General features: G+C 48.7%; 1 protein-coding gene across 14 annotated transcripts in view; it reads left to right on the top strand.

Moving 5' to 3' along the window:
- Positions 1–24225, top strand: part of SZT2 (SZT2 subunit of KICSTOR complex) — a 60569-nt gene that overhangs the window by 9122 nt on the left and 27222 nt on the right. For 12 of the 14 annotated variants that reach the window (XR_007506872.1, XR_007506871.1, XR_007506874.1 and 9 more), the window contains 28 exons: positions 3939–4170; positions 4854–4983; positions 6269–6411; positions 7038–7190; positions 7532–7646; positions 10216–10421; positions 11257–11481; positions 11902–11980; positions 12345–12442; positions 12704–12872; positions 13350–13464; positions 15447–15560; positions 16052–16252; positions 16372–16484; positions 16950–17091; positions 17615–17779; positions 18476–18680; positions 18898–19010; positions 19467–19725; positions 21146–21311; positions 21394–21486; positions 21670–21751; positions 21890–22171; positions 22536–22674; positions 22932–23048; positions 23166–23229; positions 23604–23789; positions 23860–24198. Coding sequence is in view for 10 of the 14 variants with exons in the window: in XM_049807235.1 (XP_049663192.1) it covers positions 3939–4170; positions 4854–4983; positions 6269–6411; positions 7038–7190; positions 7532–7646; positions 10216–10421; positions 11257–11481; positions 11902–11980; positions 12345–12442; positions 12704–12872; positions 13350–13464; positions 15447–15560; positions 16052–16252; positions 16372–16484; positions 16950–17091; positions 17615–17779; positions 18476–18680; positions 18898–19010; positions 19467–19725; positions 21146–21311; positions 21394–21486; positions 21670–21751; positions 21890–22171; positions 22536–22674; positions 22932–23048; positions 23166–23229; positions 23604–23789; positions 23860–24198 (4445 nt within the window). In the remaining 4 variants the exon portion in view is untranslated. The remainder of the gene's footprint in view (positions 1–3938; positions 4171–4853; positions 4984–6268; positions 6412–7037; positions 7191–7531; positions 7647–10215; positions 10422–11256; positions 11482–11901; positions 11981–12344; positions 12443–12703; positions 12873–13349; positions 13465–15446; positions 15561–16051; positions 16253–16371; positions 16485–16949; positions 17092–17614; positions 17780–18475; positions 18681–18897; positions 19011–19466; positions 19726–21145; positions 21312–21393; positions 21487–21669; positions 21752–21889; positions 22172–22535; positions 22675–22931; positions 23049–23165; positions 23230–23603; positions 23790–23859; positions 24199–24225) is intronic. The other 2 variants (XM_049807243.1, XM_049807234.1) reach the window with 1 other exon arrangement.

Here is a 24225-nt window from a genome sequence, read left to right as displayed (position 1 = left end):
TGAGCTTTCTTCATGCTTGCCTTGCATTGTTAGTCCAGAAATCCCTGCATCTTTCACACACCTTTGCTTCCAACTGATGAGTCCTTAGGGGTGTTTTACTGGTTTTTGTTTGTTTGTTTAGTAGTCTCTAAATGTGCTCTTCTTCACATAATGTTACTCTTAAGTTCATCTCAGTCTAGCTCACTATTCCTGTGCGATGACTGGGAGTTGCAGTTCTTTTGGCTTGACACTTATTACAAACTGAATGGCTCTAAACCAGCTTTTTTGGGAAGGTTGCCAACAGTCATGTTAGATGGGATAATTTCTAAAGTTGGTCTTGCAGGAATATCCCTAATTTCTTGTTTCAGGAGTTTCCTATTAAAAGTAAGAATCTGCTAAGGTTCCCATTGAGACAGCTCTTCTAGTAATGTCTGCAGGTTGCTTTCCCTAATCTCTTGTAGGTGTGGCATGAGATACTTCCCTTATATCCAGGCAGATTAGGTCTATTGCACTCTCTTTGTCTAGGAATGTCTATGAAACAGTCTGACAAGTCAGTTCCTGTCCAAGCTGGGCTCAGTATTGTGTCTTTTATCCTTCTGTGCACCAGTTCATTTACGGCTTGGACAGTGCTGGAGAAAGAGCCTTTCTTTAATCTGGCAGCAATGGTGAAATGCTCTTGGTGACTCTGAAGCCCTATATAGAAATGCTGGAAGAGGTAGCAGGTGTGAATCATTCAAAAAGCAATCAGACAAGTTCATGTTGTACCTTTTTGCACAAAAGTGTAGCTACAACCTCTGGCTCAGGATATCATAAAGCAGCAAATTCCTGGACTGTGGAGGAGTGTATCAGAAATATCACCACAAGTTCACCATGCCCTCTAGGTATCTTTCTGCTGCCTTTTAGCCCTTGGAATGCTAAATGGATTGGTATTCCGTTTTTACAAGAGCAGAGAGCAGAAGAGCAGCTGCACTGGATCAGAATTACCTTCTGTGGTGAGTAGTTATAGGCAGGTGCACAGGGAGGAGTAAGAATAGGGTAAATATACACAATACCTCCTTTCTCCTTTCCTTTTTTCTTCCCTTTGAGCTTTCTCTAGCTCTTTGCAGCTCAGCGGCTCCCTGAGCCAGAAATCCTTTCTGTGTATTTTGATGGAGTTTTTTTAGAAGGAATTTAAAAATTAAATGTCTGAGCTATCAAAAATACAGTGTGTATTTTCTATGCAAGCCTTTGGAATAGTAGCAGATAATGTTACTTATACTTTGGAAAGGCTAAATGCTCTGGGGAGTTGCTGGCTGTGATCAGAAAAATGGTTGAACTAACATCTTAAAGTAGAATTTACAAAAGATCAAGACATTTGGACATTCAGCACTGCCTCTGCTAAGGAAAAGCATGTTTGGCTAATCAGGGCTCTCTGGGTCATTCTGTAGAGAAGTTTATAACAAAGAACAGTTAATTAACCTGGATTGCCAAAAGCTTTTGCCAAAACTTGCAGACTAAAGCTGCTGAGGAGCCAGCTGGCTGTGAAGCAAGAGGAAAGAGTGCAGTTGTGGACTTTGACACTGTCGCTTTTCTGCTTCACTTTGCCAAAGGCAAAATAGAGTAAATAGCTAGCTTTGTGCTTAGAGTTGCCTGGAGAGGTTGTTTGTGATATTTAAAAGTGCCCCGGTTACCCTCAATATTTGATTTTAGATATTTAGGCATTTAGAAGGCTACTATGGTTAGTTAGGAATGCAGAAGTGCTTGCAAAAGGGGGAGGATTAGAAGGTATGGAAGGGAGAGAAGCTGTGTCTGAGCAGCTGTAGGGCCATGGTGTGTAATGGAGCTCAGCTTCTCTCCTGTTTCTTTCTGGGATGATGTCAGAGGATTGCCCTCTGTAACAACAACAACAAAAAATTCTCACTGACCATTTTGTGTTGCTGTGTGTTGAGGAGAGCCTGAAGGACATTTTTCAAAACCTCATCTTCCCCTGTGAATCAATACAGCACCAAAAATAGCTGGGCACAAGCTGGCTAGTGAAAACGGCTGTTCTCAGTGTCAGAAACTGGGAAGATGAGGTGTTTTCTAAAAACCAGAGCTGGACTGTATGAAAGAAATCAAAGCAGCAAAAACTTTTGTTAGCTATAAAGTCAAGAACCAGAAATAGATTGCTTTGCAGTAAGAACAAGCTAAAGATTCATCTAGATATGACTTCAAACTAAGCCTGGTTTTAGTTTTGCTTGTGTTGGATCGTAGGAGTGAAGCCAGGATGACTAATGGAAACACAGGTGGAAGTAGGAAATATTTTCATTCATGATCTAGGCAAAAAATGTAGGAATTTACTGATGTTTGCTGTTGAAGAAGTAGAAATGCTTTGTTATGAGAACCAAAATATTGTGCAGGAAGTAGTGGACGAGCACTAAAGCAATAAGAGTGACATGACAGTATGAAATGGAAAGAGACAAATTTATAAATTCTTGGTCTCTGATAAACTAGACAATCTTCTTATGGAAACAACAGTTGGTACAACCCTGGCAAATGTATTTATAGTAATGCAAAGCACCCATTGTGGAAAATATTAGTGACCTTAAGTAAAATCCTAGTAATCCCTCAGATCAAATACAGGTGAAATATTGTATATATCTTTGATTATCTTTGTTCAGGAAAGATGAATTCTTGAGGTGCAGGAAGGTCTGGGACGGTTAAGGTGAATCGATATTCTGTCATAGGCTGATGACCATGGCCTGGTTTAACCTGCACAATAACAGCTGAAACTAGGAAAGGATTTCTTCCCCTACTGCACACTCCTTGTCAATTTTATGGAAATGAAGCTTCTCAGAAGAAAAATAATTTAATCAAAAGAACAACCAAGCATGAATTTGGCACGTACTCTGGGAGGTTTCTTGCAAATGTTGATGGGGGAAGAGTACTCTGAGGGAGCCTCCCAGCAGGGACCATGGGAGCAAAAAGCAAGATGGCTTTAAAATGGAGTGCAATCAGCCTGTGAAGGGGGTGGCACGATGTGCCTATGACAGCAGCAAATGCAACTCTGCAGGAAACATAGGATCCAGGCTGATGACCTGTTCGGATGGTTTCCAGCACATCCAATCACTTATCTCACAAATGCTGCAAGTCTGGTGAACTATAGAGCAGGCTGGACATCAGAATAGATGATTGAGCAGTTGAAACAGCAGCATGGCACTGTTACAGAAAGTCACGTGTTTCTCTGGGTTGTTTCGGTACAAATACACATGCACAGTCAGCAGGAGTGTGATGGTTTTCTGCTCTTGCGGCTCAGTGAGGCTTGCTGTCAGGTGTTTGTGTTAATCTTGCTAGAGATGCAATGGCTCGCTTAAAGAAAAAGGTAAAAAAGTACAGTTTGAAGAATGGGTGAACATTCTTCTTAACTTTGGGAAGAGAAGAGAGTAAGCACGGTGAGAAGCTTTTGATGCTTGAAGTTCTAGATTGCATGAAATACTGTCTGTGCAGGAAGAACATGAAGTTTAATTCAAGAATTGGGCCTCACCTTCCAGTTTGTTTATGATCTGGGCCCATCATGTCCAAATGTCCATGTTTCTGCAATGGGATAGATTAACTCTGCAGAGTGCAGATGAGAAAACTTTATGGCTTAAAGGCCCTGCTCATCTGTGCAAAGCAACAGTTTTCTTGGAAACAAAGGTGAGGCTGTGAAGAAGAGAGCCCACTGCAAATGTCAGCACCTCCTCCAAGTTCATTTGCCTTCTCTAGTGTAGATAGTACATATACATTTAAAAAACTGTTCACCGAATACTACTGTGTAAGCAAAGCCTCCCTCTTTTGGGCAGGAGAGAGAATGGCTTCAGCTAGAGCAAACAGTTGTTGGGTTACTTTGTCCTCCTCATAGCGATCAAACAATCTCACAGTACCCGGAAGTCCCTGGTGAGAGAGAAAGCTCAGATGTGTATCAAACAAGCACTTGAACTTATTCCTCTGCTCTCATGCAGGTGGGTCTCAGCTGGAGGTGAAACTAGTGCTGCTTTGGAAGCATAACATGAGGATAGAGTACTTAGCTGTGACACCCTGGCCCCTGGACCCATCAAAGCGCAGCACATGGGTGGAGGTGACGATGGAGGGAAGCTATGACATCTTGCATGACATCAGTTGCACCATGAGGAAGCCTATCACCAGTCTGTACCGCACTACAGTCATCCGGCGCTTCTGGAACACCTTGCAGAGGTGAGCCAGACTACCCCCAGCAGTTTCCAGTGTCCGATGTAACCAAGAAATTCCTTCCTTGGCATGCCGAGGCATGGGTTATGCAGGTGGCCATCCCAACCCAGGGTCCCAAAGGAATGTGGTTGGAGGAAGAGGCATGACTGGCAGCAAGCTTGCTGTCTAGCCAAGAAGAAGACTCAAACTGGCCTATGACCTAGTCTGTAAGATTGCTTCATGGTGAAGGTATTGCTGCCCCGCCCCTCAGTCCTGATCCTGTGATGCATATCTTAACTCTGACTGCCATCCCATGGAGGTGGTGTGTTCTTACAGCACAGCCTTGCAGCTGTGCTGCATGATCACACTGGGAGCAACACCTCATGTCCCTAGGCCTGAAGGGCCGGCCTGTGGGTTATCACCATTTCCTGGCCAGGGTAACTGTTACTCCCCGCTATTCGGCAGATTCCTTTTCTAGCACTTCATTCCCAACTCTGATCATCCTCCTTATATATTAGGCTGTTAAACTAGAATTCTCTTAACATGCTATCTGCAATCAGGCATTGAATCCCAGCATTGCCCTAGAAAGCTATGTTGGTGTAGATGGGCTCCCAGTACATCAGGAGTGCTGTGTGTGCAGGCACTGGGCTGACTGGGGCAGCAAAGGGGAGAGTGTGGGCTTTTGTGGCTAACTGCCTCTTCTCTTTCAGCATCAACCAGACAGATCAGATGTTGGTTCACCTGCAGTCTTTTGACACAGTCCCAGAACACTTCACCATTCCTGAGAGCACCAAGAATGGGGTGCCCCTCTTCTACATCCCCCCAGGCTCCACCACTCCGGTATGTTCCCTCTCCTATTTAATGTGGGGATAGGGTGTCCCTCCTGCCTATTCTGTCTTGCACCAGGGGATGCTGAATACCAACAGGCAACCAAGATCTTCTGTAACTCTCAGGCTTCATCTCTTGCTCTTTGTCCTGCTCAGTAACAGAGTTCAGGTGCAATGCAGTGCCTGCGAACATCCCATCCTATACTTTTTCCCCTCTGAGACATCACCCTATGTCTTTATTCCTGCAGCTACACCTCTAAGCCCCATGCCAAATCTCCTAAGGGTGCTGTGAAGCCTTGTCCTGTAGTGATGTGATGTGTGAGACTGATGGGGAGGCTGACACGCTTATTTTTGCCGTGCTTGTTCAGTGAATACCTCATATAGGTGGAGTTGCTGCTGGCAGTCTTGTGTCCTGGTGATGTAGCTCAGCACTGCCAGGTGAAGATATAGGATGTGCTGAATAGTTGTTGTTTAACAGGCTCATTGCTCTGAGCACTCATGTGGAAGGTGCAAGAGAGTTACTTGTCATCTGCACAGCAGAAACTAAACGAAGTATGAGCTAATAGTTTCCACTGCAAAATTCAAACTCATTGAAGCTCACTGAGCAGAAGTGCTAGCATATTATCTGTTCCCTGCTAGCAGTGTCCTTGTCATTGGTAGAAGATGACTAGCAGATATCAAAGCTAGGGGAGCTTTAAGAGAACTATCCCTTTAATTTTATTGCTTAAGCCCTTCACTTCTTTAGGTTTGCCTAGTAGATTTTCACTGAGTAGGGTTGTGTATCCCACAGTATATCTGGAGCATCCCATCTTATGGCTAACCACCACTTTACTTCTGTGTCAGCAGAGTTGCTGTAGTTGGTGGAAGCACAGTGTTACCATACAAACATGTTAGAGTTGCCCAATGCCACCCATTGCTGGTACCCTACTTGCATGAGCACTCTCAGACAAGTTATCTCAGTGTTTAATTGCTCTGCTCACACAAGCCATATATCCCCCTCTCAATCAGAAAGCACACCATTACATATGCCATCTTTTCCGTGGTTGATTTACTTGATGCTAAGTAGTTAAATTCCTAATTAACTTGACATTTCAGGAACCTAATTTATTTTTGCTTAGTTGTACTGCCTGTTTCAATGTGAACGCACTTGCTTCTATATTGCTTAGAGGCAGTTACTGAAAGCCAGGGATGTGGCTAGCCTTCTAGGCCTACACAGCTCAGCCACTAGAGAAATTCCTGCTCTTTCTGGGTGGAACCAGACAGTTTCTTGGCTGAATATTGCCCTGTCATTTTCTCAGGTGCTGTCCCTGCAGCACAGTGGGTCTGACTCGAGCCATTCCCAGTTTGCCTCCTACTGGAAGCCTATCCTTTCCATGGATGCCAACTTCTGGCAGAGGTGGCTGCACATGCATCGTATAGTCCTCCTTCTGGAGCATGACACGTACGTAACTGGCAGGGCGGAGCTCACGTGCACAGTGTGAGCCAGCCTGAGATAGCAGGGCATTCAGTTCAGTCCAGTTGCAGAGCTGCAGCTGTCTTGCAGGTGCTTATGGCCAAGGGAAGGGCCTCACTATTGGGACCTGGTGAACGGTGAAGGCTCATTTATCTGAGAGGGACTGTGGGTTGGGAAGCCATCTTTGTCAAGAGGGGGACTGTTCTCGGCAGCGTAAGTTGTTTCTCAAGTCCCGCTTGGGTTTAGATTTCCTGATTGCAGGGGGTGTGGACCATCCAGTTGGAGCTATCCTACACATTTTGGTTTGCTGCTGGAAAACGTCTTCCCCAAAAACATTGCTTTCCTGAGGCTGATCCTAGCTGCAGACTTCTGTGAATAATAGCCACATATTGCATGGAGGGAGATAGAAACAATGCAAGGTGGAGAGCAGGATCCCTGTGCGCTCAGGGAGTGCGGCTCTTGCTGACAGGAACAGGCAGGCGAGGTGCTTGAATATTGGCTGCTGTGGAGGACGAAGGCTGATGTACCAGTCAGAGAAGGAGTTGGAATGGATGTAGCAAAGTCTGGGAAGAAGAGAAACTGGTTTTTAAATTACTTTCTGCCACACTCTGCAGGCCTGTGCCCAAGCACCTGCACACGCCGGGCAACAATGGCCGCTACAGCACCATCCAGTGCCGCATCTCTCACTCGGCGCTCACCTCCTTGCTGCGGGACTGGAGCAGCTTTGTGCTGGTGGAGGGCTACTCCTACGTCAAACTGATACACGGGTGAGTGGCTCTGAAGCAGTCCTGTGTGGGCAATTGGGCATACAGCCAGACCAAAGACCCAGTTATACCCATAGACTGTGATGGGCCAGAAGCAGATGTCTAGAGGAGAGGATAAGAGCAAGACAAGCGGGTGTGAAACCCTGCGTGTTCTGAACTGTTGCCACTGCAGCCTAGAGGGAGAGGGAAGCCAGCTGGGGGCGTTCTGCACACTAGAACTGACGTGTGTTGCTGCCAAGTTGTGTGGGCTCTTGAGCTTGGTGAAGCAGGCCTCCACTTGGTCTGACATGACAGAGCAGCAAGATCCGTGCTATTTCAGCCCTGTTTTAATCCCTTCTCCCTAGCTCTGAAGATCCCACACCTTCCTCATTTTATGTGGTGCGGATCATCTCCAAAGCTCCCTGCATGGTTCTCCGGTTGGGGTTCCCCATTGGCACACCTGCACAGGCCAGGAACAAGGTGAGAGCTGGCTGGGTGCTTCCTGGGGTAGGAGCAGAACAAGGATTTCTGGATGTGGAAGTGGTGGGTAGATCACAGGCAACACTGTGGGCAGGTATTCTCTAATAACTAACTACAATGTTAAAGTTTAGATGGGTGTGAATTTACTGTAACAGAAAGGGACAGTTTGGACAAAGCTTTCTGTGCTAAGTCTGTGAAAGAACTAAACCCAAAGACTGGAAGATCAATAGCATAGCTGGTCACATGAATGTTTTTCCCACTGCTTAATTCGGCTGTGGGGCTTGAAATGACTCAAAGGTTATCTAGTCTATCCTTTTGACCGAAGCACAATCAATAATGTCTGTCAGGAACAGCAGATACTTGTTTGACTCATCTGTAAAGACCTCTGTGATTGATGTAGTACATGTTCTCTAGGCTATCTGCTTCAGTTGGTGGTGAATTACGTATGTATATTGTATCATTTGGGCAAGGAGGAGTTAGTTAAAGTGCAAACAGTGCCCTGCATGAGCAGTACAGGGAGAGAAAAAAATGTAATACCTAGAAAATGTTTTAAAGAGATAGAAGTCTGCTAGATACTTTTAATAACCTCTTTGTACCAAAAGAAATGGGCTGCCCTAGTCAGATGCAGAAGGTGGGGTTACTGTCTGAACTGTTTCTCCAGCTAAAATGGCTGAGACAAGTGTAAGTGTTCCTAGGTAAAACAGTAAGTATGAGAAAGATGTCCTGCTATTAAGCTATGTGAACCTTTTATTATAAACGAGGTTTATCATTAAACCTTTATCTTTTGTCTTCATGAAAGAAATCTTTGGTTTGTCTCACTTAGCTTTAGTGTTAGATTAGTCTGAGGAGAAGCTGACAAATATGGGAAGGACCATCTCTGTCTGAGATAACGAACACACATAACACTAGATGCTCTGGCACTCTGGAGGATCTGCTCTTTCATGTCTTCAGGGGATTCAGCTGGGCCAACATGTGGGCTGGTAATGCCAAGTGACAGGTTTTATGAAGGAGTTCCCTCTGACAGGTGTAAATTAATACCTGTCTCATGAAGAAGGTGTGAGACAGGCACCATACCCTGCAGCTCTGGGCAAGCTCCAGATCATTGCACCAGGAGCTGTATGTAGATCATAAATTGTATCATGCACAATTTTTATTTTTATTTTTTTTTGCCTGCCATAGGGCTGATTAGTTACCCAGTGTGGAAGATGGCAGTAGACTTAGCCTGCCTTGTTTAAGGGGAAGGGGTTTTTGTGTTGAGTGATTCAAATTTCCAGTGTTTAAGGGAAGGAAAGCACCTGATACAGTCTGACTTTCAGAAGGCTTTTGGTGAGACTCCATATAGGGCACAACTGTAAAACTCGAGTAGGATTGGAGTGTCATAAAACAGAAACTGTCTTAGGGAACAAGGCAAGGAAATGGAAAAAGTACTCTGTTCTCATCAAAGCAGAAGCTGTTTGTGGTTTTCCGCATCTTTTTACTAGTCAAAGGGTAGGGAACTCATCTGCAGATAGGTAGCAGGTAGTGAGCTAGGAAAATCTGCAGGCGGCACAAAGCTATTTGGTTTTCTCTGCCCTTTCAACCTATGTGCTTTGTGGACACTTAAGCAGCACGATGGTGGCTGGAAGACAGTATTGATAACTGCAAAATAGTGCACCTTGGATTTGGGAGCTTGAACACCATCAGTGATTCTGTGTTATCAGTATGAAACCATGAAGTGGACCCAAGTGGCATCATAGTGCAGAAAAGAGCTCTGCTTAATGTTTGGGTTTGGGGACACTCCTTTCCTGGAAAAAGACATAGTGATGGGGAAAATTGCTGAAATAATTAGTGTTGAGGAGCAATGGAGAGCTGCTGTTCTCCTGTTTGCCTACAATGGTAATGGAAATTAAAACAAGTTGAACAAAGATCATGAAAAGAAACCCAGCCATGGAAATTTCAAAGAAAACACTGGGGCACTGTGGGGATCAGATGCTGCTGTGGGTAGAACCATATTCAGAGCTGCTAAAAAACTAAAAAGAGTAATCAGGAAGTCATTTTGAAAGTATCTTGGAAAAAATTAGCCTAAAAAATAATCTAAGCTCTTGCAACCTTTTACCATAAAGGTCTGAGACATGAACGTGATAGTAGGGGAACACATCAGTTGTGGGAACAGTCTGGCTCTGTCTTATATGTACTAGTTTACATTTACTGTAGGCTGTTGAGGAGAGGAGGGGAGGAATGATGGTTGGTACTCAGACTGCTTCTGTGGAGGAGCTGGCATGCAATTAATTTGTTTTTCATCAAAGTTATGGAAAGTGATTTCTTCAGCCTTGAAACCATCTTTGGGTTTTTCAGACCTTTCTTTTGCTTTTAAAGGTATTTGTGGTTGTTAAAATGTGGACCTAAGAGACATCTTATCTTGGTCTTGCTAGTGCCTCAGAGGTAAAATGACCTTTAACTCCTGCTCATCTGTATATTCAAGGAGTGTTCTGTTCCTTTTAGTCAGGCTCTTGTTCTGGAAACTTACTTTGAATAGCTTATGTCTCCAGACAAAGGTGGTCACGTTTACCTTTTGCTTTTGCCATGACAGATAGTGGAGGAGTTACGGGACCGAATCTTGCAGCTGCGCTTTCCCCACAGAGTCCAGAGCAAGGAGGCAACTCCAAAAGCAAAGAGGAAAATGTTTGGAAGTAGTTCTCCCTCCAAGTCTCCACCTGTGGCTGGGGCCCAGTCAGCCCTCTCAGACAGACCCTGCCTCGTTGTGCTGCACAAACCGTTGGAGAAGCTACTCATCAGGTAGTGATGGAGATCCAGGCCATCAGCACAGCCTCCCTGCCCTGGGAAGTGGGAGAGAGGAGGGTCTGTGGATGGTGCTGCCAGCTGCAGGATGCCAGTGCTGTGAAGCTGGTGCTTGTTGGGGTGGGTTTGGGTTGTGTGGCTGGGAACGGCAGCTGTAGTCTGGCAGGGCTGTGACTTGCAGTAGGGGGTCTTGCTGGACAGGCAGATTTCATCATAGAATCATGGAATGGTTTGGGTTGGAAGGGACCTTAGAGATCATCTAGTTCCAACCGCCCTGCCATGGGCAGGGACACCTTCCACTACACCAGGTTGCTCAAAGCCCCATCCAACCTGGCCTTGAACACTTCCAGGGATGGGCCATGCACAACCTCTCTGGGCAGCCTGTTCCAGTGCCTCACCACCCTCTCAGTGAAGAACTTCTTTTTTATATCTAAATCTACCCTCTTCCAGTTTAAAGCCATTACACCTTGTCCTATCACTATACGCCCTTCTAAAAAGTCCCTCTGCAGCTTTCTTGTGGGCCCCCTTTAGGTACTAGAAGGCTGCTATAAGGTCTCCCCAGAGCCGCCTTTTCTGCAGGCTGAACAACCCCAACTCCCTCAGCCTGCCTTTACAGGAGAGGTGCTCCAGCCCTCCAGGTTTGTTACTCCTAACTAATACGATGCAGAAGTAAATTTAGCTCTCTGAGCAGGATCCTATGCTGGGCTAGCCATGTTCTGCTGCTGTCGGGCTCTGTCCTGGGTCCAGCAAGCAGGCTGCGAATCCAGACAGCTCTGGTCTTGAGCAGAGCATTCTTTCTACCTCAGCGAGCCACACCTCTGCCTTCTTCTAGGTATGAGAAGCTGCCTTCTGACTATCGAGCCCCCTTCATTCTCAACCTGGAGCATCCCCCAGTGTCTGGCCCGCTCACTATGGTGGCCAATCGCACTGCCTCTTCCACCCTGGCCTCGCTGTCCCGCTACTTCTATCACCAGCGTTGGATCTGGAGTGTCCAGTCGGGGCTGGCACCGGCTGTGCCCATCACTGCTGTAGCCCAGCTCCTTTCCACGCTCACAGAGTAAGTTGCACACCTGAAGGGGGGGCTTTTGTCCAGCTAGTCCTGGGGATGCAGAGAAAGCAGGGTGGATCTGAGGCCTTATTATAGGCAACAGTTGAAGCTGCTGTGTAGAGGGTTTTGGTCCTGTGCACAGCTTCTAGAGCTACTTGGGCCAGTGCTTTACCCAGTTCTGCAGCTGCAGTTGAGGAAAAGAAGAGTCCTGGGAAACATACAAAAGGGCAAGAGGTGTTACTGTGCCCAGAGTATGCTGATCTTCACACAGACTGTCCTGTGCAAAGTGTCACATCTCCCCGTTCTCTGTGTGTAGCTCCCTGTCTTGGGAAGGAAGGTGTTTTGGGGTGAAGGGTACAGTCATTCTTGTATTTAAGGCTCATAGTATGGGTAGAGAAGGCTTCCATGTCTGACTGCCTCTGTTGCCAGGGTTCGTCTGTCAGAGGGTTTCCACTTTGCATCCAGTGGGGATGGAATTATCAACATGGTGCTGGAGCTGCCCATACAGGTGAGCCTGAGTGCTGCAGAATGGACACAATCCCATCTTTGCTTCTTCTGAGGTGGATTCAGCTTCCTGTGATGGGATTTCCCATCCATTTCTAGCACACACATATTGACATATACAGGGAGACCTGCCTCCTCCCCTGAAGTAAAGCAGCTTGTGGGTTTGGCATTTTCCTGTCATCATCTGCAGTTAGAGAGCTGCTTTGCTGGTAGGGACATGCTGTGCTGGAGGAGTTCTTGGGGCTGGGACAGGCTCTCTCTCCACTGCTGCTAGTGGTGCTGGGTGCTGGGGCTGTGTTGTGTAGGGGGGCACTGGGTAGGCATGGGTTGTTACTGCTGGTCAGGCTCATGCAGTGTCTCCCCTCCAGATTGATGGCTCCAGCGAGAGCAGCAGTGGCAGGGAGAAGCACACCTGTGTCGTCCAATACATCCTCTTCCCACCCCACTCCACCTCCACCAAGGACAGGTGAGGCTGTTGCCCTGCTCCCGGGAAGGGCTAGCAGCAGAGTCACAGCTCCAGACTTGCCCTTTGTGGGCAGTGTGGGAAGGAGGGAGTCCTCCATCGTCTAGTACAGACAACTAGCTGTCGCGGATTGATCACGAGTTAGCTGGGGCTTTGCCTGCAAACCTAGGGTTTGTGTGGCTGCTCTCACAGCTCTGAGAGGAGCTGCAATGGGCTACTGGCTCTGTGCCATCTCATGGGACTTGCTTTATGTCTTTCCTCCAGCTTTTCCACAGATGATGACAATGATACGGAGGTAGAGGCCATTGAGGTAGACACAGAACTGAACCTGGTCACTGAGTGCTGGGTAGAGCCACAGAGCGGCCATGTCCACAGTACTGCTGAGAATTGGAAGCACCTCCATGGCTTGCCCTACCAGAAAATACCTAAAGCGGTGAGTCCCTGAAGGTGTAGGGGCATGGGCTCCTTTGTGGAGGGAGAAGGGTTTATTGCAAGTGCACTGCAACACTGCAGGTGGATTACTGAGGGCCAGAAGAGATGGAAATGCTGTTAAAAGAGCGTAAGATTTCTAAAAGAGGAACTGGGCTACTGGACAGGAAAGGTTTCTGGATTGCAAGGCAGTGGATGCAATACTACTCTGGGATAGGTGGGAAAATACAAGTTACTTTAAGAGCCATTCTGTTGGAGAGGAGCAACCTGGATTTGAGGTGGGATTGCAGGCAGTACTACCAATGTATCTTCTGAACAAGGCAAAAAGAGGCTAAAGGGCTGATGGAGAAGGAGGGAGCAATGAGGGCAGGTCAAGTGATGGGGTTATGGGTGTTTCCTCCTCTTGCTTTTAGACTGTTTTCTGCTGCATTTGGGGTAGTAATTCTGCTGCATACAGTTGAGCCTTGACTGCTTATTGCAGCTCTATCCCCGGGACCTTGCGTGCATTGCCACCATGCTGACCTTTGAGTACATCAGCCAGTTGTGCCAGAACAAGGAGTGGGTCTGCCCTCCTTCAGACACCAAAGCTACTGAAGGTGAGTCCAGAATGTATGTCCTAGCAGGCTTGATGGAGCAAGAGGCAGCTAGGCCCTGAATGTCTTGGGGCCTGTTAGAGGTTTCTGGAAGGTGGAACAGGTGTTTTGACAATGACTTTATAGACTTTGATGGCTGTGGTTCACTTTGTGGCACTTGTGCTAAGCTGCCAGAGAAATGGCTTCATCCTGGAAAGGCCAAGAAAGCATTGAGGCTTTCTGCCCAGACTGAAGAGGTGACTGGGTGACCCTGCTTGAGCAGGGGGGTTGCGGAGGTTCTTTCCAACCTCAACCATTCTGTAATTCTGTGAGGGACTGACATCTGGAGCAGAAGGAAGATGAGCTCACCTTTACAGTGACGGGCAGGGTATGCCTGAGCAGATGGTTGTACAGAAGCTGTAAATGATGTGCAGGAAGAAATCCTCTGTTCTCATTTACAAGACACGGTTTCCAGAGCGGTTTGCAGGACACTTGCTTTCTGGTGGACCTGTTCATCTCCGGACCCGCTGTCATGGTTTAACCCCAGCCAGCAACTAAGCACCACACAGCTGTTCACTCAATTCCCCCCTGCTTCCAGTGGGATGGGGGAGACAACTGGAAAAAAAGTAAAACTCGTGGGTCGAGATAAGGACAGTTTAATAGAACAGAAAAGAAGAAACTAATAATGATAATGATAACACTAATAAAATGACAGCAGTAATAATAAGAGGAGTGGTGCACAATGCAATTGCTCACCACGCGTCAACTGATGCCCAGTTAGTCCCTGAGTGGTGGTCCCCCTGCTCCCACTCCCCCCAGTTTATATACTAGACATGACATCACATGGTATGCAATACCCCTTTGGCCAGTTTGGGTCAGCTGTCCTGGCTGTGTCCCCTCCCAAACTTCTTGTGTCCCTCTAGCCTTCTTGCTGGCTGGGCATGAGAAGCTGAAAAATCCTTGACTTTCGACTGAACGTTACTTAGCAACCACTGAAAACATCAGTGTTACCAACATTCTTCTCATACCAAACTCAAAACATAGCTCTATGCCAGCTACTAGGAAGATAGTTAACTCTATCCCAGCTGAAACCAGGACACCCACAAAGATAGGGAAGGGGACCTTAGGAGGTCTGATATGTCCTCTTCTTTAAGGATAGGATTGTGTATCTGGTCTGACATGATTAACATAGTTCACTGAGAACTCCAGGACTATGTGAGGGGTTTACCCTTGCCACGCAATCTGTTCCAGAACCTCACAATTTTTGCTTTCTTGTCACTAGTTCACCCCATCCTAGATCTTTTGTTTACTTGCCGTGCAGGGAATAATACAGCAGGTGTTGGGTGGGTTTGAGGGAGCTGGGATCATCCCAAAGGCTGAGCGCAGGACCTGAGGGAACCCTACTGGAATATATCACTGGCCCTGTGGGAGGGGAAGAGGGCCAGGAAAGCTCAGGGTCTGAAGGGCAGAGGCTCCTTCCTGAGGAGGAGGACAGGAGACACCTGCAGGGAAGTGCAGAGCCTGCCCAATGGGACATCTCTCCCAAGAGCAGGGGAGTCCTTGTCCCCGACTACGCTAGTAATTCAGGCTCCTTCTGGCTCCTAGTGTGGTCATTGCTCTCCAGCAGTGTTACCTGCAACACTGATGTTCAGTTTTTGTCCTCTGGCAGCTCTGGGCCTGAGCTGTGTAAGGCCTTGTGGTGGCTCCCTGAGTCCCCTTGTATGAACGTGGCAATAAGCCCAGGGGACTCTTACAGCGAGGTACCTCTCTCTCTGTAGGTAGCTCACAACCTGCTGCAGCTCCCAGCAGGCTTTGCCCTTTCCACACATTCGTTCCTTGTATCCCTCTGTTCTTCTAAGCAGAGGGAGTTGGAGCAGTGTTGCTGTGTAGCTTTACTTGTGCTACCTGCACTTCATTTAGCACTGGCACCATGTGTGCGGTGATGGCCTGGGAGGCAGGGCTGTGTGTTGCCCACAGGGATGTTACATTCCCAGTTCTTGTTGCAGATCCAGACATGGGGGCTGGTTTTCGAGTGCATGAGATCCCATTCCAGTTCAACCTCATGAAGCTGTTGCCCAGGTGCCAGCAGGTTGAAATGTTCTTCCTAATGCTGACAAAAGGTAGGTGCCTCTTCACCACCTGCCTCCTCTTGTCCTCCCTCCATGGCTCCAGGCACCCTGCTCTGTGTGTGTCTCCCTGGCCAGCAGGCATGTGAGAGCTGCCATGCCTCTTTCAGTAGCTCAGTGCTGTTCTTCCCATCTCTGCAGCCCCAGGGCTGTCCAGGTATATTGCTGTCTTTCTTCAGATGATAATTTTAGAAGAGTTGCTTTTGAAAACATTAAACTTAGACTGTTGCTCTGTGGTGTTGGTTTCTTGTCTGTAGCCCCAAACATCTCCAGAACAGTTACAGTAGCAGGGTGAGTCAGTGCAGGGTAGCTAATGATGCTGGAACTCCAGGGCTTCCTTCACACCCTCCAAGGCAGAGGTGCTGGGGGAAATTCCTCCTAGCTGTGTGGAAGTGTCACTTTGCAAAAGGCTGTCTCCTGGGGGCCTGGGCAGGTGGTGGCTGTGGAGATGCTGTCTCTGAAGCTGCCGTGGTTCTGTTTTGGAGCAGAGAATGAGGAGGTGACCAAGGACTCTTCGTTTGTGCCCAATGAAATGCTACTAAACCTCTTCCATGGCTGCCTGCAGCATGACCTCAGTGACCGGGAGATCCCCATGGCTGATGCTGATCATGTGGCTTTCATGGAGCAGGTTCTGCAACGGGATCGTGATGGCCATCAACCCCCCTTCACACTCCCTGTGATCAGAGGTAAGGGCCAGGAGCATGGCAGCAGTGACACCAGGAGCTGGGGTGTTTCAGAAACCTTGCCTTCAAGTCTCTTCCTCAGCTGGTCTTTCTCAGGTTTGTTTCTCTGTGCTCCGTTTCAGAAGAAATGCTGAAAGCCTCTGGGACCCTGGAACAGCAGGATGCTTCTGCGTCCTATCATCTTGTTGGCAGCAATGGCACCAGGGATATGACTGGCTCCACAAGTACTCTGCAGGTACTGGTATGCTGCTGTCTTTCTCCTAAGCCCCCTCTGAAGGCAAGGCAGCAGCTGTTGAAGAGCAGGGGAATTAATAGAAGGGTTGAGAAGAGATTGAAAGGCTGGTGTTTTCACCATGCTTGGCAGCAGTTTAAGCTGTAGCCTGTGGCTGAAGTCAAGCAGGAACCTGGTAGGTGTGTGGATAGTTGCACTCACCATGGGCCCAGCCTGTTACAGCAGCACTGATGCTGTGCTGCAGATTGCTCAGAAACCATGGGCAATCCCTGCCTGGAGGTCAGAACTGGCCCCAGCAAACCTGGCTAAGTGTTTCCTGGAGCCAGGCTGCTCTCAGAATGGTGCAGGAGATGGCCAGAGTGATTTCAGCGCTGTGCCAACCAGCAGTTATGGAAGAACTGTGTGGTTGCTACCTTCCTCGAGGTAGGCCTGTGCTATGAGTTTATCCAGCTTCTGCTCTTTCATCAGAGCCTCGGCAACACAGAGCTGCCTGAGGATGACGTGACCCTGAGTGATACAACGGGGCCCTTTCCCCCACAGTGGCGATGTTATGCCAAGCTGGTCAACCCGCAGCATGTGTTCCTGACCTTTCTGCCAGCTACCTTCTCAGGTGAGGCCACCTGTTGTGGGGAGTGAGAGGAGGTAGCAGTCCCAAGCACCTTCTCAGGAAAACAGCAAAAACAGAATCAGCTCTGGTAGGATGGAGAGAAAATTGAACAGCAGAGTTTAGACCCGGTCTTATTGCACCACATGGGCAGGAATAGAGTAGTGCAAAGTGCTGAATATCTTGCTTTTCTCTCCTTGGGCATGGTGTTGCCCACGTGGTGTTTTCAGGCAGGGGGTGTGGCTTTGAGTGGTTTGCTGGTTGCAACCACTGGACGGTTTTCCCAGTAGGGTTGTTAATGAATGGAGTAAGGATACTGCTAATGGGATGGTCTGGGAGAGTCCCCGCTTCTGAGCATTGGCATTGGTCTGGCTTCCACTGAGCTGCTGGTGAAGGCTGCTAGGCTCAGCTAGAAGTACTCTGTGGAACTGGTCCCACACACAAAGAGGTAGCAGTGACTCTTGGGAATGTAGATGGAGGGGTTAAACTGCTTTCACTGAACAGAGGGTGATATTTTGTTTTCTTCCAGATGTGCAGAAGCTGATGGCCTGCGGGTTGGACAAACCTTCAAAAGATGAGAGTCGATCTGGAGAGGATACCCTGGGACCTGTCTGTGCAGAGCGAGTCAGGGCTGAGGCTGAAGAAGGGGATGCTGCAGTGCCATTACCTACCCTCAGCATAACACCAGCCCACGGTACCACCCTCAGGACAGCACCTTGCTAAAGTATTAGTATTAGTATCCCTGCTATTCCTGAGCACACTGTTGGGCCAAGTGAGGTAGCATGAATAACAGGCTGCTACAGCCTGTCAGCTCCTGCCTGGCAGTCAGCAGAGTCAGGGTCAGGACAAGGAGCACAGTGAAGCCTCAGCCAGCTTTCTTGATGTTCATGGAGGGGTAAGGGAGTGTAATGTGAGCTGCGTGTCTGTGGCCCAAGGCTGGCTCCCTGTGGGCAAGAAGTTTGCAGGTAGATAGAAGATCCTAGGGATGGCAGTACTGGGCTGCACTGGAAAGTCAGTGACTCTTGTGTTGTGATCCAGACTGGCACTACCAGCAGCACATTGTCTTAGGGAGAAGGGTGCAGGTCTTGAGGTATATAGGATTTGATTGCATAGCCCCTGATGCAGCCAGCCAGGCCTGCAGCGAGGATGGAGGGTTGTGCTGCTGCAGAAGGTGGTAGTGGTGAACAGTCATGGCTGCCCAAGAAGGGGATCAGTGTGGCCAAAGCACTGGGCTGAGTGGTTGGGTGCTGGGTGAAGAGAATGGCCCCTGAGGTTTGAGGGATGAGAAGCTTGTAAAACCAATACCTACCTGTGGATGCTGCTGTGACCTCTCAGACCAGGGACGAGGAGCCCATTGAAGGCTTTTATCTCAGGATTGTTTCTTTTGCAGAAGCAAGCCATGACCCTGGAGAACAGGGTGGCCCCTCACGGAGAGATGTACATATCTCCTTCTGTCGCCAGAACTCGCAATCTGAGCTAGGCGAGTGCCGCCGATTTCGCTGCCCCATTTACATCTACAGCTGCTCTTTGGAGCTGTTACGAGAGCAGCTTGTCAGCCCACGGGCACACCGTCCTCCCCGGGACATCTTTTTCAGGTAATGCCAACCATACTTGAGTCCTAGACAGGAAACAGAGGAGCTTCCTTGACAAGATGCTGGCTGTAGCCCTGCCTTATTCTCTTGGCTGGGCCTCTCTGCCTTATGGCAGTCACTGTCTGTGCATGCCCTAGGGCCCTGCTTTACTGGTGCCAGAGCTGTTTATAGTCTAAAATGTGCTTCATTGGTGCTGAAGGCTGTGGCTCCTCTTTTCCAGGTCCCAGTCTCTGGAACGTCCTCCTACTGCTGCTTGGCTAGACCACAAGCATAAAGAGTTGGTGAGTTACTGCACACTGCTTCAGGAGCACTCCCACCAGTGCTATGTGAAAGGTGAGGAGCAGCTCGATGGGAACTGAGGTAGGGTGTGGGGGTTGGGACTGGACCCTGGATCTTCTTTTAAGAGAGCAATGTCTCATTTTTCTTGTGATCTTACACTGAGCAAGGGGAGGAGCTGTGGGACTGATGTGCAGCCAGGAGGGATTTAAAGATGCTTTTGTGCATATGCCTATGTGCCTTGCACAGGATGTTCCTGGACCTGTGGAGGGGGTCCCTTCTTTGATTTTTCCTCTCACCTTCAGGGTGGCAGATCCCTAGAGCACTCTGGTGTGACACAAGCCCAGGCTAACATGTAGCATTAGGCATCCTAGCTGAGTCTTGTCTCCCAGCACCTGTGCTGACTGCACCTCTGTGTTGGGACTTGGTGAAAATCTTTATGTGGCTACTGCCTGACTCCCATGGCCTTGCATCGTTGTGGTGGGGTCCTCAAGCACTGTGTTTGATCTGTAGGGCTGTTCAAGAGCCTTCAGCAGTCACACAGCATCAGCTCCCAGGACCTACTTACAGCCATGGACTACTGTGAGGAGCTGCTCCAAGAGATTGACATCACCAACTTCTTGCTGACGGTGTGCAGCCATGTCCGCTCATTCAGAGAGAGCCACCAACATTTCCGTATGCACTCCAAGACAGCCAGCTTCCAAGTGGGCAGCATAGAGCAAGAAGAGGAGCAGAGCTCTAGGGAACGGGGTGTCTTGGTCTCTGAATCAAGGTAGGGGCCTACCTCGGTCTTGCTTCTGTTCTTAGCATTGGGCCAGGACAGATCTTTCTTCAAGCATCTTCTACTGCCTGCTAGAAGGAATGTTGTATGGCAGGGTCTAACAGAGCCACATGTAAGAACAGATATTTCCAGTGGGATACCCACCTGGTATGGTGTCCACCAGGACCTTCTCTTTTTTTATCATCTCTGGTGACATCCATCCTTTTGCTTTCTCTTGTAGTCTTAGCTCATTACTGTCCCATCTGGCCTGAGCTGGAGGGCAGTTTGTCTGCAAGTAAGTCTCAGACCTGTTGTTTCTGGAAAAATTATGCATCTCCTGCTGCTTGACTTATTTGAGTTTGCTGTTGACTCTGGTGAAAATTACAGATTTGTTATCTTTGTCTAATGAATAAAGTATTATTATTTTTAATTAAAACTGGAAAAAAATTCACAAGAAAAATATCAAGGCAGAAGTGGAATATGCTTGATGCTAAACTTCTGTCCTTCTGTTCTTTAGGGTATTTATGAGGTTTCTGTTGCCTCTGGAAACTTGAGGGGAAAAAGTACTCTACTGTGCCTTAGTGTCTGTTGAAGAAACATGCTCTTTAGTCCTTTGTCCTCTGTTTGCACTTGACTATCCTCAGTTTCTTTATGTGAATTCACTAGCATTTGTTGGGAATCCCCAATCCTATTTCTTCTTATAGTGTAAGTCATTGAGATGAGGCTGTGGTTTTGAAAAACACTCGTGTTTGGAAAGTCAGATGATGACTTCAAGTGCTACTTTCCCAGAGAATAACTGAGGGGACTTTTTTGGTTTATAATTGCCTATCCCAATGAAGATTGTATAAACTTTACTGAAGGATGTACAGCTTGTGACACATTACACCCAGATCTGCCATCTGTATTACTAATTTGAGTACCTGGGGAGTACTTTGACCAACTAACATCCCACTCCCCAGATTGCCTTTTTTGAGTTTTAGGGACTGATTCTGTCATGGAGCTGCCGTGTGAGCATGGGCCTGAGCTTTGCGCTCTGTTCTGTGCTGCCAAGACACTAGGGGTGCTGGCATGGTGATATTTGCTGTGAGGTGCAGGCACTGGGTGTTGGTAGTTCAAATTGCTCCAGGTCTGTCCCTATACTCAGCCATGTGTCTCTCTTTCCCAGGGAGGGTGTGTAGCGTGGTGTATAGTACCTGGCCACAGGATCAACATGATTAAACTATCTCTGGCCTGGCTTCAGACAGCCTGAGCTCTTATCTGGGTTAGTGGGTAGCAAGAGGGTTTCTGGGGCTGTGGGGGCTGTGTAAGTCACATTGTGTTCACACAGATGAGGTGTGGGGAACTGTGAGATTGGATGCTTGCAGGGTAGGTGATACATATAACCACTGTTGTTTCTTGATTTGCCTGTCTGACCTGTCCACAATCCTCTCAGTGCGGAAATGGAGGACTACAGTGAGCAGGACTCCCATAATGTTGCTAGCCCCACGGAGGAGCCAAAGAGCAGTACGGGCACCAGCTGCTGTTCAGAGTTTCCCCTCTCACTGCTGGAAATTGGACAGCCCTGCCAGGCGCACCCTGACTTGCATAAAATTATCCAGGTGAGGAATATGGAAGCTCAGCTTGGCTTCTGCAGGAGGGTAGATTGGAATGTTTGCTTCACGTTTGGGATTTCTCTTTTAGGAAAAATTCCTGGAAATTGGAAGTTTACATTTCAAGCCGGTGCCATCAAATCCTCACTATTTCTTTTATTGCCCGCCATCAGCCAAGAAAGAGGTAGGCATGGTGCTGCCCTGGCAGGCACTTAGTCCTTGTGGAGGGAAGTAGGTTTGCTTGGTGTCAGATCTGGATTTGGGGCTGGCAGACCCATGGGTAGACTGAGCCCCTGGAGGGCCCATCAATAGCCTGCTTCACTGCCTGGCATGGTTCTAGTGTCTGCCCTTCCTCTCTCCATCTCAGGAAGAGGCATCTCGGGATCAGGCAGACAGGAAAGGCAGTGAGGACATGGAGGGATCAGAGGCAGAACTGGCAGCTGAAGAAGGTAAAATTTGCTTGCTCTGTCCTAGAGAAGAAAATGTTTGTAGTCTCACTGTGGTGATGCCTTTCAGAGCTTGGCTGTGTCTGGTGGGGTCTCTGGGGACATGGGCCTGGTTTGCTAACAGGGAACCTATATCCACAGGGACTGTGTCTGGGTGCTGCATTGCCACAGAGAGTGACCCAGAGCTGGAGGTGGAGTACCGTGAGAAGCTGGAGCACGAGTTCCCAGACACAGATTCCCTCTCAGACTCCAACACAGTGAACCAGGATGATGACTCCTTCAGTGTGCTGGGAGGGGACTCACTCAATGAGCAGGAGTTCCTGGAGCAGGAGATGCCCCCACTCTTTGTGCACCTTACCTGCTCAGTGAAGCTGCGCAGCCAGCACAGCTCCATGCCTGTGCAGTCCCTGCCAACCTGTCTAGGTAAGAGCAAACCTTTCTGTGAGGTTAAAGGGCAGTAGGGCTTCTGTCAGGTGCCTGTTGGGCGAGCAGTGCCTGGAACAAACATGCTGTGTGCTAAACATCCGTTCCTCTGGACTAGCCCTCCTTGTATGGAGCCCCCAGGGTCTCCCAGCATCAGACAAAGGCTTTTTCACCAGGTTTCCCACTTGCTGTGGGATTGGTCATGGAAGGTTGAAAGGATCGTGGAGGATGGTGGCCTTCTTGAGCCTGTCCAAGTGTGTGGGACAGCCACCTCTTGCAGTCTCTGTACTTGCCACCTGGCTCTGTGTGTGTGTAAGCAGAGCTGTTTGTTGTTTGATTCCCTTCCTCTGTGGTCTCTCCTCAGGGGAAGTTCTGGGCTGCCTGGAAAGCTGCCAAGGCTTGAATACCATTGACTTGGGGGACCTCTGTGTGACCCTGGACATCTTTGTGCTGACACTGCCCCTGGAGATAGAAGTTGTGAATGCAGACATTCTCCACAACAGGTAGGTGGAAAGAGGCCCAGTTACTTGCCCACCCTCTGCCTGCCCTTTTCAGCCAGCCGGTCTCAGCTCCTCTCTGTGTGCTGAGACTCCAGGTTCTTCTTCTCAGAGAGCCTGCCACAGCCCTAAGAAAACTAAAATTTTTCCAAGACAGGCTCACCTTCTCTATAGATCCCTTTTCCCTTCTGTGGAGCCTGTGTCTGTTTATCTTCTCTGGCTCAAAATCTGATGCTCAGCCTGTTCGCTCTCTCCTGTGACAGATGCACCTCGGAGAGTAGCGTGTCCTTCACACGCTCTCCAGGGCAGCCGTCCTCTTTCCGCTCAGATGAAGATATCATGCACAACTTGGAACGGCTCCCATCCACAGGAGATGAGAGGTATGGCACTGCAGGTGTAGCAAGCCCTTCATGGGTTCCTTTTGCTGCCTAGGAGCTGCATTGTGGTGGCTGCATGAATTAGAATGACTCATTGATTCTTCTTCTCCTCTATCCTAGGCACCCTGCACTTTCCAACCTCCCTGGAGTGCACAGGCAGGCTATTGAAGCCACTATGAATGAGGTAAGCCAGCCTTGTCTACTTCTTCTTGCTTCCAGCTGGAGCAAATGTCCACAGCATACAACTGCTATTCCACACTTCCTAGCCTGCTCCAAGCTGCAACCTCTGTCAACTGAACTATCAGGCCTTGCTGATGTCACACAGACCATTGGCCTTGTGTTCCCCAAAAGGGTGAGACTACCCTGACAAAGTTCTTACTCCAGTTGGGGAGGGACAGGTAGAGCTGTCTTCCAAAGGCCTTTTCTTGGGTACATTCAGAAGGAGATGAGAGATGTAGGTGATGAGAGGGAACATCCTGTTGGGACTTGGATCAGAATTGGGACAGCCTTGCAAATGCAGGTCACCTAGGTCTTTCTCTGCATCCGTGCTCTGCTCAGATTCGCTGGCTCCTGGATGATGAGATTGTGTCTGCGCTGCGCCACTCGCAGGTCATCAGCACCTCCATCCTGCACCGAGTGGCCACCCACATCTATAACTCCAAGGGACGGCCCAGCTGCCACAGCGAGGTGGTGCTACTCCAGTTTGTCTTTGGACCTGAGCACTCTCTGGAGAAGTTCAAGGAGGTAAAGAGAAAGCCCTGAGGCAGCATCATACGCTTAGCTAGCAGGATGCTTATTCTTCCCTGTATTGCAGGAGTTCAGAAGAATGGCTCTGCCAGGCTACATGCTTAATGCAGAAGGCAGTGACTACCACTACATCTCCATCAGCCGCCTGCACTCCAGGCAGGCAGCTCCAAACCTTTCGGGGACACCCTGCTTGCAGCAGCCATCTGGAGGGGGTACCAGGACAGCCCTGGGCCAGGCAGGCCAGGAGGGGAGCAGTGAAGCAGAGGCAGAGGGCTCTGAGCTACACCATGCAAGCTGTGTCCTCCCAGAAGAAGCCCGGGGTCTCTGGGAGTGGCCAGAGAGCGAGACACGCATTGTGGCAGACACAGGAAACCCCGTAGGTGGGGGCAGCCACACCCAGGAGGAGGTGAGAGACACTGAGGTGGTCTGTTGG

This window comes from Accipiter gentilis, chromosome 8 (genome assembly GCF_929443795.1).
Source record: "Accipiter gentilis chromosome 8, bAccGen1.1, whole genome shotgun sequence".
Lineage (NCBI taxonomy): Eukaryota > Metazoa > Chordata > Aves > Accipitriformes > Accipitridae > Astur > Astur gentilis.
The sequence above is the reverse complement of the archived record's forward strand: the minus strand, read 5'-3'. Positions and strand labels throughout refer to the sequence as shown.